This window comes from Trachemys scripta, chromosome 1, assembly GCF_013100865.1.
Source record: "Trachemys scripta elegans isolate TJP31775 chromosome 1, CAS_Tse_1.0, whole genome shotgun sequence".
Lineage (NCBI taxonomy): Eukaryota > Metazoa > Chordata > Testudines > Emydidae > Trachemys > Trachemys scripta.
This window is the reverse complement of record NC_048298.1, coordinates 189,841,797-189,857,197: the sequence shown is the minus strand read 5'-3', so window position 1 is coordinate 189,857,197 and position 15,401 is coordinate 189,841,797. Positions and strand designations below refer to the sequence as shown.

At 42.5% G+C, this 15,401-nt stretch overlaps 1 protein-coding gene across 1 annotated transcript in view; it reads left to right on the top strand.

The window, feature by feature from the left end:
- The window catches only part of LCA5L (lebercilin LCA5 like), a 33,678-nt gene extending 18,892 nt beyond the window's left edge, over window positions 1–14,786 (top strand). The window contains exons 5-8 of the mRNA XM_034752984.1: window positions 893–986; window positions 11,877–11,986; window positions 12,348–12,471; window positions 13,956–14,786. Coding sequence (XP_034608875.1) covers window positions 893–986; window positions 11,877–11,986; window positions 12,348–12,471; window positions 13,956–14,734 — 1,107 coding nt within the window. The 3' untranslated portion in view covers window positions 14,735–14,786. The remainder of the gene's footprint in view (window positions 1–892; window positions 987–11,876; window positions 11,987–12,347; window positions 12,472–13,955) is intronic.
- The last annotated feature ends 615 nt before the right edge of the window (window positions 14,787–15,401 follow it).

Below are 15,401 nucleotides of genomic sequence, written 5' to 3'. Positions count from 1 at the left end.
CCCCCGCCGAGCGCCGCCGGAACGCCCCCCCACACCGTCAGAGCCCGCCCCCCGCCGACTGCCGTGCCGCCGGAGCATCCCCCCGCCGCGGAATGCCGCGCCGCGCTCCCCTCGCCGCCCCTTACCAGGTGCCGCCCCAAGCATGTGCTTGGGTGCCTGGTGCCTGGAGCTGGCCCTGGCTTTATACAGAGTAAAACGGATTCATTTGAGGTTTGGATCCCATTGGGAGCTGGGTGTCTGGGTGCTAGAGACCGGAGCACTTGCTAAGCCGTTTTCAGTTAAGTCTGCAGCTTTGGGGGCATGGGTCAGACCCTGGGTCTGTGTTGCACCAGATTAGCATATCTGGCTCAACAAGACAGGGTTCTGGAGGCCCAGACTGGCAGAGAAAATGGGCTCAGAGGTAGTCTCAGCACATCAGGTGACAGTCCCAAGGGGGTCTCTGTGGCCCAACCCGTCACATCTCCATCTCTTGAATGTAATGTTATTAAAAATGGATATGAAAGAACGTAGGTATGTGTTAAGGCTTAAAAGAGATTAGAATTCAAATTCTGAGTTAGATCACTGAAGAAAATGAGATTGCTAGTTCCCATTTATGAACATCACAGGCTCACTCCCATTGGCACAATTCACCATAGTTGACAGTTTCTGTCCAAGAAAGGCTTTGGACTGGAATGTGAGGATTTTCACATTTGAATTAGGATCAAAGTGTATTGGTACAGCAATGTGTTAAACCTTTTATAAGGTGTCTGCCTGCAGAGCGTTTGTCTCAGGCCAGAGCTACTTGTTCTCTATTTTCAGGAACATTATTACACTCATTAACATTTTTTTAAGATGAGGCACTGGAGTTGGTGAAAGGTAATCATGAAGTTTGATAGTGTGGATCTTTTTTTAGGAAAAGGAACGAGAAGTTGGTATAAAAAATATCTATGCAAATCGAATGCTTAAAAGTCTACAGGACAAAGCTGACCCAGTACCTCGCAAAAAAGGTACTGTATATCTGTAATATTTTTATTTTTATATATTTTAGTGTTGAACTTGCATTGCTTTATAATTGGGACATAATGGGATACATTTTCTAAAACAGCGACCTCAATTGCACCTGTAAATATGCAAAATGGGTTCTTGTGCCTGCAGTTACCCATTTGGACACACAATTACTTTTCTTTGCTCATATGGCTGCAACTAAGTAGCCCATTTCTGAATATTTAACTCAGTTTATGTAAATGAACTTTGGGCCAATTTTTACCTTTAGTTAGTGACATTTACATAGACTGTACAGTATATGATACTGTGTCTGTTAATACTTACAACAGTTTTGGAAAATAAAGTGTAATAATGATGAGACGTAAGCAGTGTTTAAGTACATAATCTCTGCATCATTACATTATTAGCATTCAAACAGTATTTCATATTACTGCATCATAGATTTTGTGTAGTATGTTTGAACGTAGCTGTGCCCTCTAACATCACTGTAGTTAAGGTTATGTCAGGGTTTTATTTGTAAAATCAGGTAAGTATTTAAATTTATAATTTGTCTGCAAAAATTATTCTGGCCTGAAATTTAGCATTTGATTAGTCTAGTAGCAAATTTGCCTTACCCATTTCTTAAAAATCAGATGGGCAGTTTTAAAATGATATAAACACTATTTCTGATGGCGTGTGTGTAACCAAGTATCAGAGGGGTAGCCGTGTTAGTCTGGATCTGTAAAAAGCAACAAAGAGTCCTGTGGCACCTTATAGACTAACAGACGTATTGGAGCATAAACTTTTGTGGGTGAATACCCACTTCGTCAGACGCATGTGTCTGACGAAGTGGGTATTCACCTACGAAAGCCTATGCTCCAATATGTCTGTTAGTCTATAAGGTGCCACAGGACTTTTGTGTAACCAAGATAACTCAAAAACTAAGATAAAATACCAGCATTTTTGATCCAATCTTTACAAGTTAGTGGTTTTAGAAAATCAGATCTCTGGGATTCAGAGTGCCCCCTAAATCTAATTGGGTTTCTGCTGAGTCAGCCAATCTAAATCAGACAGAGCCAACAACATCCTAAGAATTTTGGTGAGAAGTCCTCTCTGTGCTGTCACAGGCCTTCGGTACCTTTGTTTCAGGTAGCTTTTTACAGCAATTGCACTTCAGCTGAAATAGTTTCTGTGAAGAAAAATTTCAGTTGGAAGCTTTTACTCTTATATTTGCTCCATAAGATGAGTAAAGGTTTGGACAAGGTTTGTAAGAGGTGTGTTGTAAATTTCTTCAGTAAATACTGCCAAATATCCTGCTAAGAGGACAGGAGTAAGATATTTCTAGGCTGCTGCATCCAATCCAGTCAGAGGCTTCCCTCTCCTCAGTTCTAATAAGGTAAAACTCTGTACCACACGCTACACTTCATCCAGCTCAAGCCTCACTCATTTCTACTCTCAATTTATAGAGATGTTTCCCATGGCTATGGAAGAAATCCATTACACGCTTATCTGCCTGTCACGATATCCAATCACTGAATTATATCTCTTGTCACTTCTCCCTCTGCCAGTCATCATGTGCAATAAACAAGGATGGTTATTGCAGTTTTGTTTGACACTTTCAATCCCGATCTAATTGTCATATCCAACAGTGTCTTTTGTATATATGTTAAATGTTCAATATCTTATGAATGCATACATGAGTTATTATGTGTTTATGTTGTTTGTCTGATAGCCTTGTTATGTGATGCTTCCATTCCATGAGTTAGAATGTTTTTGGAGAACAGAAAGTACTGGATTTTTGCTGTTGTTTCTAAAATATAGCATAGGTATTATAAGATATGCATGATACTGTATGAACTCACTGCAAATATACAGATGTTGTTTTAATTTTTTTTCAATATTCATTTAATGAATAGTTTCCTGAATGATTCTATCATTTCCCCTAACTGACATTTCAAATAGGGAGGAACCCTTTTCTAGGAGGGCTGGTTTCCAGTCACAGAGAAGGAAACATTTCTTGGTGTTTACTTACAGTGCCATGTAAATAATAATAATAATTAATAATAAAAACAGAGGACCCAAATAGAAACTGGATGAACAAATTTAAAATAAATTAAGGACATTCAAGTGGCAACTTCAAAGGCTATTTTCCTAGCCCTTAAGCCCTGGAGATTCTGTTATACATTAATCTCAAAGATGCATAACTTCCCATGGCTCTTTCCCAGCTGAAGCTTCTAAGGGTATGCCTACACTACAGTCAGCACAGTGCCGCTGTAGCACTGTAGAATAGATGCTTCCTATATTGATGGAAGGGGTTTCTCGTCAATGTAGGTAATCCACCTCTCTGGCTTGTCTACACTTACCAGGGGATCGACGCGTGGTGATCGATGCATCAGTGGTTGATTTAGTGGGTCTAGTGAAGACCCGCTAAATCAACTGCCGATCACTCTCTCGTTGACTCCTGTACTCCATCGGATCGAGAAGAGTAAGGGGACCCATTGACATTGCGTAGTGTGGACCCCGCGGTAAGTAGATCTAAGCTATGTCGACTTGAGTTACGCTATTCACATAACTCAAATTGTATGGTTTAGGTCAACTTTTCCCTGTAGTATAGACAAGGCTTTGGCAGTAGCCAGGTCGATGGAAGAATCCTTTAATCAACTTAGCTGTGTCTACACCAGAGGTTAGGTTGACCTAAAGATTGGGTTCAGGGCATGAAATTCTTCATAGGCCTGATCATCACAGCTAGGTTGACCTGGTTTTTATGTGTAGAGCAAACCTTAGACTTGCATTTTGAGGGTGGGAGATCCCAGACTAGGGCTTGCTTCTAAACAGTATTTACAAGAGTGATGGTCACAGTGACAGGTTGTCTGAGAGAAGAAGGGGGACTCTGTTTTCCTTTGGTTAGCTTCATAGATTCCAAGGCCAGAAAGGACTATTGTGATCATCTAGACTGACCTCCTGTATAACATAGGCCATAGAACTTCCCCAAGATAATTCCTAGAGCAAAGATTTTAGAAAAACATCCACTTTTTATTTAAAAATTGACAGTGATAGAGAATCCACCACAATCCTTGGTAAATTGTTCCAGTGATTAATTACTCTGTTAAAAATGTATGCCTTATTTCCAGTCTGAATTTGTCTAGCTTCATTGGATTATGTTATACCTTTCTATGCTAGATTGAAGAACCCATTACTAAATATATATACCTATAGGCTGCTATCAAGTCACCCCTTAACTTTCTCTTTGGCTATGTCTACACTACGGACCTTACAGCGGCAAGATGAACTGCTGCAGTGGTGCCACTGTAAGATCTCCTCTGTAGCCACTCTGTGACGGTGGGAGAGTACTCTCCCACCAGCATCATTAAACCACCCCCAATGAGCAGCAGTAGCTATCTCGGCAGGAGAGCATCTCGCGCTGACATAGCACTGTCCACACCATCACTTTTGTCAGTGAAACTTTCGTTTGTCAGAGGCTGTTTTTTCACATCCCCTGACCAACAAAAGTGCTAGTGTAGACAAAGCCTTTGTTAAGCTAAATAAATTGAGTACTTTGAGTCTTTCACAATAAGGCATGTTTTCTAATCCTTTAGCCGTATTAAAATGCATATTGGTTGCTTGCACCCAGTTTACCAAGTTTACTTAGCATAAACAAAGTTTAAACAGACAATCAGAGAGTTTGCAATAATTGAATTGTTAGAGATCCTCCTTCCTAGTTGTGTCAGTCAACAGATAAGAGTACACTAGAATCCACAGTATTTTCTTCATATGGATGTTCAGACAGTTACATGAGCTATATCCCTGTGGATAAAATTACTTCTGAAGAGCAATTTCCCCCCTTAGCAATAATACAAGATTCACCAAATGATAAATATATCAACAATCTCCAGTAGATACCTCCACACACTGCTAAAGATGTGCTCCCCTCAGTTGTGAAGTACACATACTGATCATTGTGCTATACTACCCATATAATCCATATATTCATCATGGACAAAATATAAACATTCCCTGGAAATTGCATTTCATATAAGCTTGCAGGGGCTGTTGCTATCCTCCAGGCTATAGTTTTTGAAAGAAAAGAAAACAATTTTGTTTAAATGGAAAAAACAAATCAATGGATTTCTGAGCCCATTAGCCCTTGCACACGAACCTGAGACACAAATATTAGTCTGGGTTAGGGGAAGGAATTTTTGTGCAGAAGCCCTTTGTTAAAATATTGGCAACATGTTGCTATCCCTAAATTGGAAAACTAAACTGGCACGTCTTTGATGAGGGGCGAGTACTTAAACTTCATTTGCTAGAAGCTATCATAAGGAAACTTTCGCTTCTGTGAATATTGCAGAGTTCTTAGAAATTGAGTGGCAATATGCAGACTTACTGTTGTCTCCTTTCCTAACGTACTGCCTCTACTGAATGTCTGAATCCCAGTAAGAAAAGTGTTAACTGGCAATTCATGTTGTGGGATTTAAAGACATGTCACTGCCTGACACTGGCCCTGTAAAAAGGAGGAGGGCTAGTGCACCTTTGCCTTAGCAGTACACTCCAATCTGGCCAATTAATTGGGCTTAAAAGCGGGTACCTGGGCCTTAGGGGAAGGGAGACCCAGTGAGTTAGGAGGGAAGAGCTGACAAAGCCAGGAGACTGTGCTTCCTGGGCGAAGGCTGAAGGCAGGAGAGCAGCAAGAGGGATTTGCTGGCTGGTGTCCCCAAGCCAGAGGGCCAGGGCTGAAAGCCATAGAGCAGCTGAGGGAGTTGCCTGCTGGCTCTAAGCTGGAGAGCTGGAGCCAAGGGCCAGAGAGGGATGAATTCAGGGAGCAGCAAGGACAGAGGTGAATTAAGATTTATTGGGGCTCTGGGCACAAAGAACATTTGCCCCCCCCAAGCCCTGGGAGCCCAAGGGTGCCAGAACAGGGCCACGCCCTCCCACTATTTAACATGTGCATAGTAGCCCTGGGCAGGCATGGAGTTGTGGTGGCATGGGTGTACTTTGGGGGGAGGGTTGCCCTCCCCAACTGCAAGCCTCAGGCCAGAGGCAACAGGAAGAGCAGTGCCACATGTGGCTGCTGCCTCAGGCACAAAGCCCAGGCAGCAGTGCAGGGGCAGCCTCGCAACAGGAGGGACCCAGTAGTGAGTGGGGGGCAGATTGGCAGCTGGAGCCAGGTGCAGGCACTGAGCAGGCCTGGATGGAGTGTGGCGGCCATTGAGGCCGGGCCAGTAGCAGTAGGAGCTGCACTGAAGGAGCCTTCCCTGCCCAGTTCCTTGCTGCCTGTGACCTTTCTGGGGCTCCTTGCCACCTCCCAACTGGGCCAGGGCCTCCTCTCCCTGCAGAGCACATCTGTAGGCCTGGGGGAGGGGGCAGGCGGCTGGACTGGAGTCCCCACCCATGAGTCCCACTGGCAGGGGTAGCCCTTGGGGGGCAGGGACATGAGCTAGGGGCTGTTCTCAGGCACCCTGGCCTCCATCCAGGGCAGGTGGAGAGTCTGGGGCTCCCCACAGCCACTCAGGCTCCCTGAGCAGCTCTTACCATTGCCCGGCTCTGGCTTCTGTTCTGGCCGGGTATCAGGGCCATGGTGGGGGGTGCAGGAGGGAGAGGAGGAGCAGGAGGTGGGGCCACAGTTCCAGGGCTAGTGGCCCCCACACTTCTACCCAAGTTTTGGTGCTCCTGAAGGGACCCCTAAATTTGCCAGGCCCCTGGGGCATGGGACCCATTGGCCTATGAGTTAATCTACCACTGAGCAAGAAGCTTACTTGCTGACATCTCTGGGGCCAGAGAACACAACCCAGAGGCACCATGAGAGAGTCTGGGGGAGTGAGGAATGTTCTCCTGGGAAAGGTGATCTCCTAGCAGAGAAACAGTGGGGGTTCATGCTGGGAAGAGCAGTGTTGCACTCCAATTGGCTGAGCTGGGGTTGCTGCTGTCCTTGCAGAGGGACAGAAGAAGGCCAACAAGGAGCCTAGGTGTGGTGGAAGACACCAGAGCAGGGGTCAGCAACCTATGACACGCGTTCCGAACGAAGGCTGCACACAAGATGATTTTGAGTGGCACTCACACTGCCCGGGTCCCAGCCACCAGTCCTGGGGGCTCTGCTGCCACCCTGGGGTCCTACCGCTGGCCCCCTGCCACCTGGGGTCCAATCCGCCGGCCCCACTCAGCCCGCTGCCGGCCCCGGGTCCCAGCCACCAGTCCCAGAGGCTCTGTTGCCATCCTGGGGTCCTGGCCGAAAGGTTACCGACCCCTGCATCAAAGTATGGCACGGATGGGCTCCCAGCAGATATGATGGGAGGGTGCTTGCTGAGAAAGTGGGATTTTTAAGAGCTATATCCACAGGGTGTGGAAAATGGACTGTGTTTGGGACTCTTGTTGAGGACTAATTGAGCTATGTTTTGGTAATAAACCATGTGGATGGACTAGAGGATAAGCTTGCATGGAGTTACTGGGGACTCAGGGGACTGAGGCAGGTGTACTTGTCATATTGTGGGGGGGAAATGGATGCTCCAGGTAGGGCTGCCCTGTGACAAAACACATATCCCCATTTCCCACCCAGAGTTGGGTAACTTTTTTTTAGTTATGACATGTTGGCTTCAAATTTTAGTTACACGGCAATAATAAAGTTTTACATTAAGTCTTACTCTTGTTTTGTTGTTGCACTGTTGTTCTACAGTGTTACTATTATTTGAGTTCTTTTTCTGATTGCATGAGATGAGGAAGCTCTCAGGTGGGGAGAAGTCTGTGATTTTACATATGGGGGAAGAGTTCTGACAAAGGTCTGAGGGCTGGTACCTTCGCCAAATGGGTTTGGTTCTGAGCCTACCAGTTAGAACTGATGATTTAGAACCCAGAACTGGAAATGCCACCAAGTAACTTGTCTTCTGTCCACATCCTGAGTTGTTTTTCCCATGATCACCTTGATCGATCAGTCCATCAGCCCTCACAAAGAGAGCGCCAATCACAACATGTCATTGGTGTTGTTCTAGCCAGTCCTTCAGCCACCCACGGGCCAGGCTGTCAGTGGCATTTGCCCATGATATGTTAAGAAAAAAGATATGCTCCACCTCAAAATGGCCATTTTCTATTTTTTTCATTTGTGAAAAAAGACTAATTATATTTTTCTTCCCTCGTGGATCAAGAATGAAACATATGTGGGGTACTTCTTCCATGTCTTCTATTCCCCATTGTGACAAACTCTATGAAGAGCAGACAGTAGGCCTAGGATGAGGTCTCTGTATGTGCAAATGCATATATAGTGCAGCATTTTCGTCCTTAATCCCAGGAAACTAAGTAAATTGACAGTTTCTTCATTAGAATCTCCTCAACAGTTTTTTCACTTGTGAGAGAATAGATTGGGCCTCACGGGTGTTGCGTGTCTGAGTTAACGATTTGAGATTGTCGAAATAACAGGCTCAATTGAAATTATTTAATCTAAGATTATCAATCAGAGATTAGTAAAGCACTATACAGAATACAGAAATAAATAGATACATTACTATCCTTTGTTGTCAGACTAAGAGCTGGATATGTGTCTGTCCTGCATTTGGACGTGCAGTTTTCGTTCCCCCAACCTAAATTTTCAGACAAAGGAAACCTAGTTGCCAAGAATATTCTCCCAGAAACATATATTGTGATGTCATTTCTATAGAGTCTCAGTTTACCTGACTCATATGAGAAGGCATGATTATTTACAGCTGAGAGGACTAACAATTCTTCAAGTTAATATCTCTCAGTGGGTCTTTCTTACCCCACAATCATTCTTCCATATTGATTTCCCCAACAGAAAACATCTGACTGCTATAACAATAATCTCTTATTAGATTTCCTAGTTTAAATATGCTTATGTCAGCATTATATATATATATCCTATCTCCTAGAACTGGAAGGGACCCCGAAAGGTCATTGAGTCCAGCCCCCTGCCTTCACTAGCAGGACCAAGTACTGATTTTGCCCCAGATCCCTAAGTGGCCCCTCAAGGATTGAACTCACAACCCCTGGGTTTAGCAGGCCAATGCTCAAACCACTGAGCTATCCCTCCCCCCTGAGAAACAGGAGGGAGCATGAAGCCAAGGGTTTGAAGGGAGGTCTTTAATTAATTAATGGGGAGAGGGAGAGGGAGAGGGAGAGAGAGAGAGAGAGTGTGTGTGTGTGTGTGTGTGTGTGTGTGTGTGTGTGTGTGTGTGTGTGTGTGTGTGTGAGAGAGAGAGAGAGAGAGAGAGAGAGAGAGAGAGAGAGAGAGAGAGAAGGAGATGGTTTCCCAAGAACATGAAGGTGCCCTAGAGTTATTAAATACAGCATAATGAATGAATTTCTGAATAGGATTACTTATTGGTCAAAACCAGTTTTCTAGGCCTTAGAATTTAGACATACTCTTTGCTGAAGATAAAGATCTAAAGAATAGTTAATATATATAAATGAATCAAATATACAGAAATAAAGAACTAAAGGTATTACTGTTTACTAACAGGTACTAACATAAGGGACATCTAAATCTCTAGCTCCCCCTAGTCCTGAATCTAAGAAATTCTCAAAGGACTGCTGCTGACAAGGCTTTTAAAACAACTCAGTAATACTCACCAAAGATTCAGAAAGAAAAGGAAGATTCTCTATAGCAGTGGCTCTCAATCTTTCCAGACTACTGTACCCCTTTCAGGAGTCTGGTTTGTCTTGCATACCCCGTGTTTCACCTCACTTAACTACTTGCTTACAAAATCAGACATAAAAATACAAATCTCATAGCACACTATTACTGAAAATTGCTTACTTCCTCATTTTTACCATATAATTATACAATAAATCAATTGGAATATAAATATTGTACTTACGTTTCAGTGTATCGTATATACAGCAGTATAAACAAGTCATTGTCTGTATGAAATTTTAGTTTGTACTGACTTCACTAGTGCTTTTTATGTAGCCTGTTGTAAAACTAGGCGAATATCTAGATGAGCTGATGTACTCCTGAAAGATCTTTGTAATCCCTCAGAGGTATGTGTACCCTGGTTGAGAACCACTAATCTATTGGACCATTGCCACCGTAACTGTCCATCACACTGGTCCAAACTCCTTAAGAAATAATTTCCAAAATGCTAGCTATGAAGATCTTTCCTAGCTACCACCCAGCAACAGTTCAAGGAAGACAAAACAAAGCCAACATCAGGAAATCATGCTGCAGCATGGGCGCCAACTGTTCCCGGCACCGGTGGGTTCTCGCACTCCCCCGGCCCCGCCCCGACTCCACCCGCCCCGCCCCATTCCAACGCCTTCCCCAAAGTCCCCGCCCCAACTCCGCCCCCTCCCTGCCTCTATTGGACCCCTCCCCAAATCCTCACCCCGGCCCCGAATCTTCCCCCAAGCATGCTGCGTTCCTCTTTCTCCCCACTCCCTCCCAGCGCTTGCCACTGCGAAACAGCCGTTTCGTGGCACAAGCACTGGGAGCCAGGGGGGAAAAGCGGGCACGTGGCATGCTCCGGGGAAGAGGCGGAGGTGAGCTGGGGTGGAGGGGCGGGGAGCTGCCGGTGCATGCAGAGCACCCACCAATTTTTCCCTGTAGTTGCTCCAGCCCCGGAGCACCCACGGAGTCGGCACCTATATGCTGCAGCAATGCTCTGGTTTCAAACCGAGTGTGCTAGATGTAGAAATACTCACGCTGCATCCTCCCATTACTGGTTTAACCAATTTATTTGCTACTCTAAGTTATTAACATCAGAAATGCTCTGATCAGGAAAAGGAAACGCTGACAACTTTGTGTTCAATAAATGAAGCCCTCATGATGACACCTTTTTTTTTTTTTTCCTTTCTGCTATGTTTTTGTACCCCTCACTTGAGGCTAGATTCTCAAAAGGTCTATGGGTGTTGCATCCTGTCGTCTAGTGAAATTCACAGCCCTTTTTAGGCATGGAGGGAGAGTTAGTTTTTAAAAAAAGAAATTCACAGAAGCCTGCATGCTGGGCAGGGAAGCCACTTTAAGCTAATCAGAAGGAGAGGAGTGGGGCTTAGGCCCCATCTCTTAAAGGAAGTTAGGTGCCTTCCTCCACTTCGGATTCACTGAGTTAGGCATCTAAGCCAGTTCAGTTTTTTCTCATGAAAAATCAGGAGGTAGCATGAGGCAGTTATAGGCAATAGCCCAGAGGCTAGGGTGTTGACCTAGGCTATAGAAGACCCAGGTTCCAGTCCCTCCTTTGCTGGACTTGAACTCAGATCTCTCATATAAGTGCCCTAACCAGTGGGCTCTTTCAGTCTCTCCTGTTGAAGCTGTTCCCACTTTGAATAATAATTAAGTATTCATTGAGCCAAAGAGAGAGTATGAGAATGACCCTATAGTCAATTGATTAGGGTACCCACCTACAAGATGGGGCTTCAAGTCCCTGCTTTAAATCAGGAAGAGTGGGGACTTGAGCCTCAGTCTCCCACATTGCATGTGAGTGCACTAACTACTGGGCTATTGGTTATATGAGGGAAAATGGACACCACGACCATTGCCTTTTGTGTCAGGTGAGAGGCCATGGAAAACCTAGTTTGTGAAACTTGGCAGGTCTTAGACATGAGCTAGGGCAACATCAGGACTAAAGTGGCATTGTATATGCGTGCTGACAGAAGCTTAGGTCCCTACGGGACTCCTCTGGTGGAAACTTAGGCACTTATGGAGGTTAGCCAGCAGCTGAATAGTGTTTTCGGGAATGCCAGTGGTGCCTGTTTTATCTGTGCAGATTTTGATAGAAGCTATTACAGACCTCTTCTGCCTTGTTTCTTTATAAAATTGCATTATGGGAATAAAGGAATACATACCTGGAGCTAGAGATGTTTAAAATAATAGATTTCCATACCAATATTGGTTTTACAGGTATTACCTGTTTCCAAATATTGTACTGTTTCAGAGACTCCTGTGCTTCCCGTTAATACTTGCTCTTCTTCTACAGGTGTTAGTTTAAGCAAATCAGTACAAGTAAATAAGCAGAATTTTAAATCAGCACAGGTTTCACATCATCAAAATCAAGGAACAGTCAAGAGTGCAGCTCTATGCCTAGAGGTATGAAACATTTGGATCCCATTTAACCTCAACATTTCTAATGTGTTTGCTCCTATATCATACTTTATTCCATAATTTTCAAGAACTTTTTTCCCAAATATCCTTAATTTCAGTGTGTTCTGAAGATATATTGCATGCACCATTTTTTTACAAATATAGTGGTACTATTTTAAACATTTAAGGATACTTTTGTTAGGACAAAAGTTACTATATGAAATAAATGTATGATAATCTAAATAGAACAGAAAATACCAAAAATAAGCATCTTGAGTCATAAAAAAATCATTTAATTGATCACACACTAACATAAGTGCAGCTTTTTTTACCATTATCTTTGTTTATTTTAAACTGTGAATTGTAGGGAAAAAAAACAACTGAAGACAGAAATCGAAAAGTAGAACCCTATGAAGATACAAAACATAAGATAGAAATTGAACCAACCACGAAACCATCAAAGCAAGAAACTTTTAATAGAACATGTAGAGGTATACTTTTAATTTTTCATAACCTCATTTGATCTTATGCAAACAGAATGAATGAGCTACAGTACACTGGTATTACACCCTGCTATGATGGCTATTAGCCTGTATCTAACATACAACAAACAAGTTCAACAACAGTGTTAATACAAGCCACTGAAGTCCACCTTAGTGGTGCTGTAGCACTTACCGGTATTTAAGTAATTTAGAGGTGGTTTATATACGTCTGCACTCCTGGTCGTCTTATAGCATTCTTGGTGACAGTATGAAGAAAGCAGATGCCTTGTTTGAGCAGATAATGGACTATGATGGTTTTATTGACAATTTATGCTGATCAACTTGATCCTGAACGATAGGCCGCTGATCCCTGTCATCTTGCTTTCAGAAGGGTGGTTTCAGATGAGGTTTGAGAGACAGGCAATTTATGATGCTACTGGAACCTTGTCTAGAGTTTGTCTCAATCTACTTTGTCTCCCCAATTGTCTCAACAAGGATTGAGATCAGAGCCCATTTCCTCTCAAAACTTCCTTTTGGTTTGTCATACCCCAAAGGTGAACCAAAGCTACTTGGCCCTCTGTTGACACTGTTAATGCTTTTATCCCTGAAGAGGTATATCTGTTGTAGCTGCATGAACAAGGGGAACCCACCCTGCGAGAGTGGTGGTGGTTTCTTACTGAGCCAAAATCACTCTTTGGTGGTCTTCGGTCCTTTCTGTTTATTTCAGTAAATCTTTGATTGTTTTCACTTCCCCTTGTAATCTGCTTTTTCTTTAAGGTTGGGTTTTAGCTCATTTTATTGTTTGGCAGCGTGTAGTTCTCTCCAAGGCATCCCTTTTTTTTTTTTTTAATTGTATAGCAACTTGATATATAAACCATGGGTGCTGTATGTGTGTATACTACCCCCCCTCAAAAGAAACCAACCTACCAATGCCCACACTACAGAGCCAATACAGCTAGGAAATGATAAAGTAGAATCAATTCCACCTTATTCAACATCAACAAAATTGTCACTTAAGTTCCAGAATTCTTCATGATGGGTGATGATGCTGAAGACAAAAAGAACACAATTTGAGTTTAGATCACATGTTGAATTTGTTTGCAGGGCTGGTAGTTGGACTTTGTCATATAGAAGTATATCACTTTTCTATGTTCACCCTTTACGAAATCATGGAGTATTAAAAATTATCATGAATAAAATTATTACATTTTTACACTGAATAAAGTTAAACATCTGGAAAAATATGTAGTAAAAGCCTAGATGCAAACTCTAGGGTCAATTTAGCATCAGGGTGCTGTACCATCTAGATCTAACAAGTCTTCTGGCATACTCATTAGTGAATAGTATCTTCTTAGTAATCTCATAGAACTGGTGAAATATAAACAAGAATGATGGTATATAGATTTACATAGGTAAAATGTCTTTGCACTATCTAATGCTCTTAAACAATCCCTAAATTAAGAACATTGCTAAATAAAAATATTCCATTGTAGAATTTTTAAGTGATGAAATACAGCTCACGGAAGAAAAAACTCACTTTGAATTTATGGAAAGAAAGAAGAAAAAGAGAGAAGTGCAAGAAAGGAAAGCTGACTTACTGAAAGAAGAACTTGAGAAACTGATGAAAGCAGGACAAACTCGACCTACAAATGATGTCCCAATAAGGAAGAATAATCAGGAAAAAGTTGTAGCAGAAGAGAATAAAAAGGAGGAAAGAAAAAGTAAACAACCAAGTGACAAAGGAGCAGCGGATGATAAAAGTGTAACTCCAACTCAGAATAACAGAACACCCACTAGACTAAAAAAACAGTATACATTCACAGAAGCCACTGAAAACTTGCATCAGGGGCTTCCTGCATCAGGTCCAGTGTCCAACACAGGCAGCCTCCGCAAAAACAGACAAACAGGTCGGCACCAGAGTGAGACAGCTGAATTGAAGGCAAGAAATTCATTTGGCATATATGAGCCATCATTTGGTAAAGTTACCAAAACAAGGCAGAAAGATGCAGAGGATGGAAGCTATGTTCGTACAACACTAATAGAGAGGAAAAACTCTCTTATGGAAGAACTCTTTGGACCAAGCTATGTCTTAAACAACCATTCAACCCCTAACACAAAAGGGCTTGATAAAGAACAAACAATTGTGGACAATGAAAGGTTACATAATTATACAAGTGAGATTTCAAACACTGATAGTGGTCTGCAATGTGGAGATTCTAAACTTACACTAGGAAAGTCTAAACTAACAACTTCATCCTCAGACATAAAATAGTTTTAATATTCAATTGATGTACAAAGTTAAATTGTTTATCTTTAATCTTAAAATATGCAATATGTTTAACATTTGTTGAAAAGCAGTGTGTTGCCTACCAGTTTTGTTTTTTTGCCTTCATTATTTGTAAGATTTCATTTAAATCTTATTAGAATGTTTACCTGAATGTTTACCTTCAGCAATAAAACTGAAATGGAATATTCAGTTACAGGAGAGTATTTCTCTACAAGTGCCGTGTCCTAATGCTTATGCATGCTACTCAATTGGTTGAACACTCTTGGGCATATTCGAATGTACCATAATAAAGAATATTAAAACCATGTTTATGCTAGCTGCAGTGAAAGGCTGTCAAGGTTGGAAAGCTGTTGAAGTTGTCTGGAAGAGTAACATTAAAGAAGGGCTTGTGCTACAGAACAGTGAAAAGACAAATAGGATTGAAATACTTGTTGGATTTATGGGGCAAAATTCTGCCCCTATGAAGTCAGTGGGGCCAGGATTTCACACCCGTTTTAAATATTTGTGTAGCTTTTAAATCTGAGCCCCTAAGTCTAGCAAAGCACTTAAGCAGTTTCATAACTTTAAGCACAAGTAGTCCCGGTGACTTCACTATGACTATTCCTGCTTAAAATTATGCAAGTACTTAAGTACTTTAGTGGATCAGGGCCCA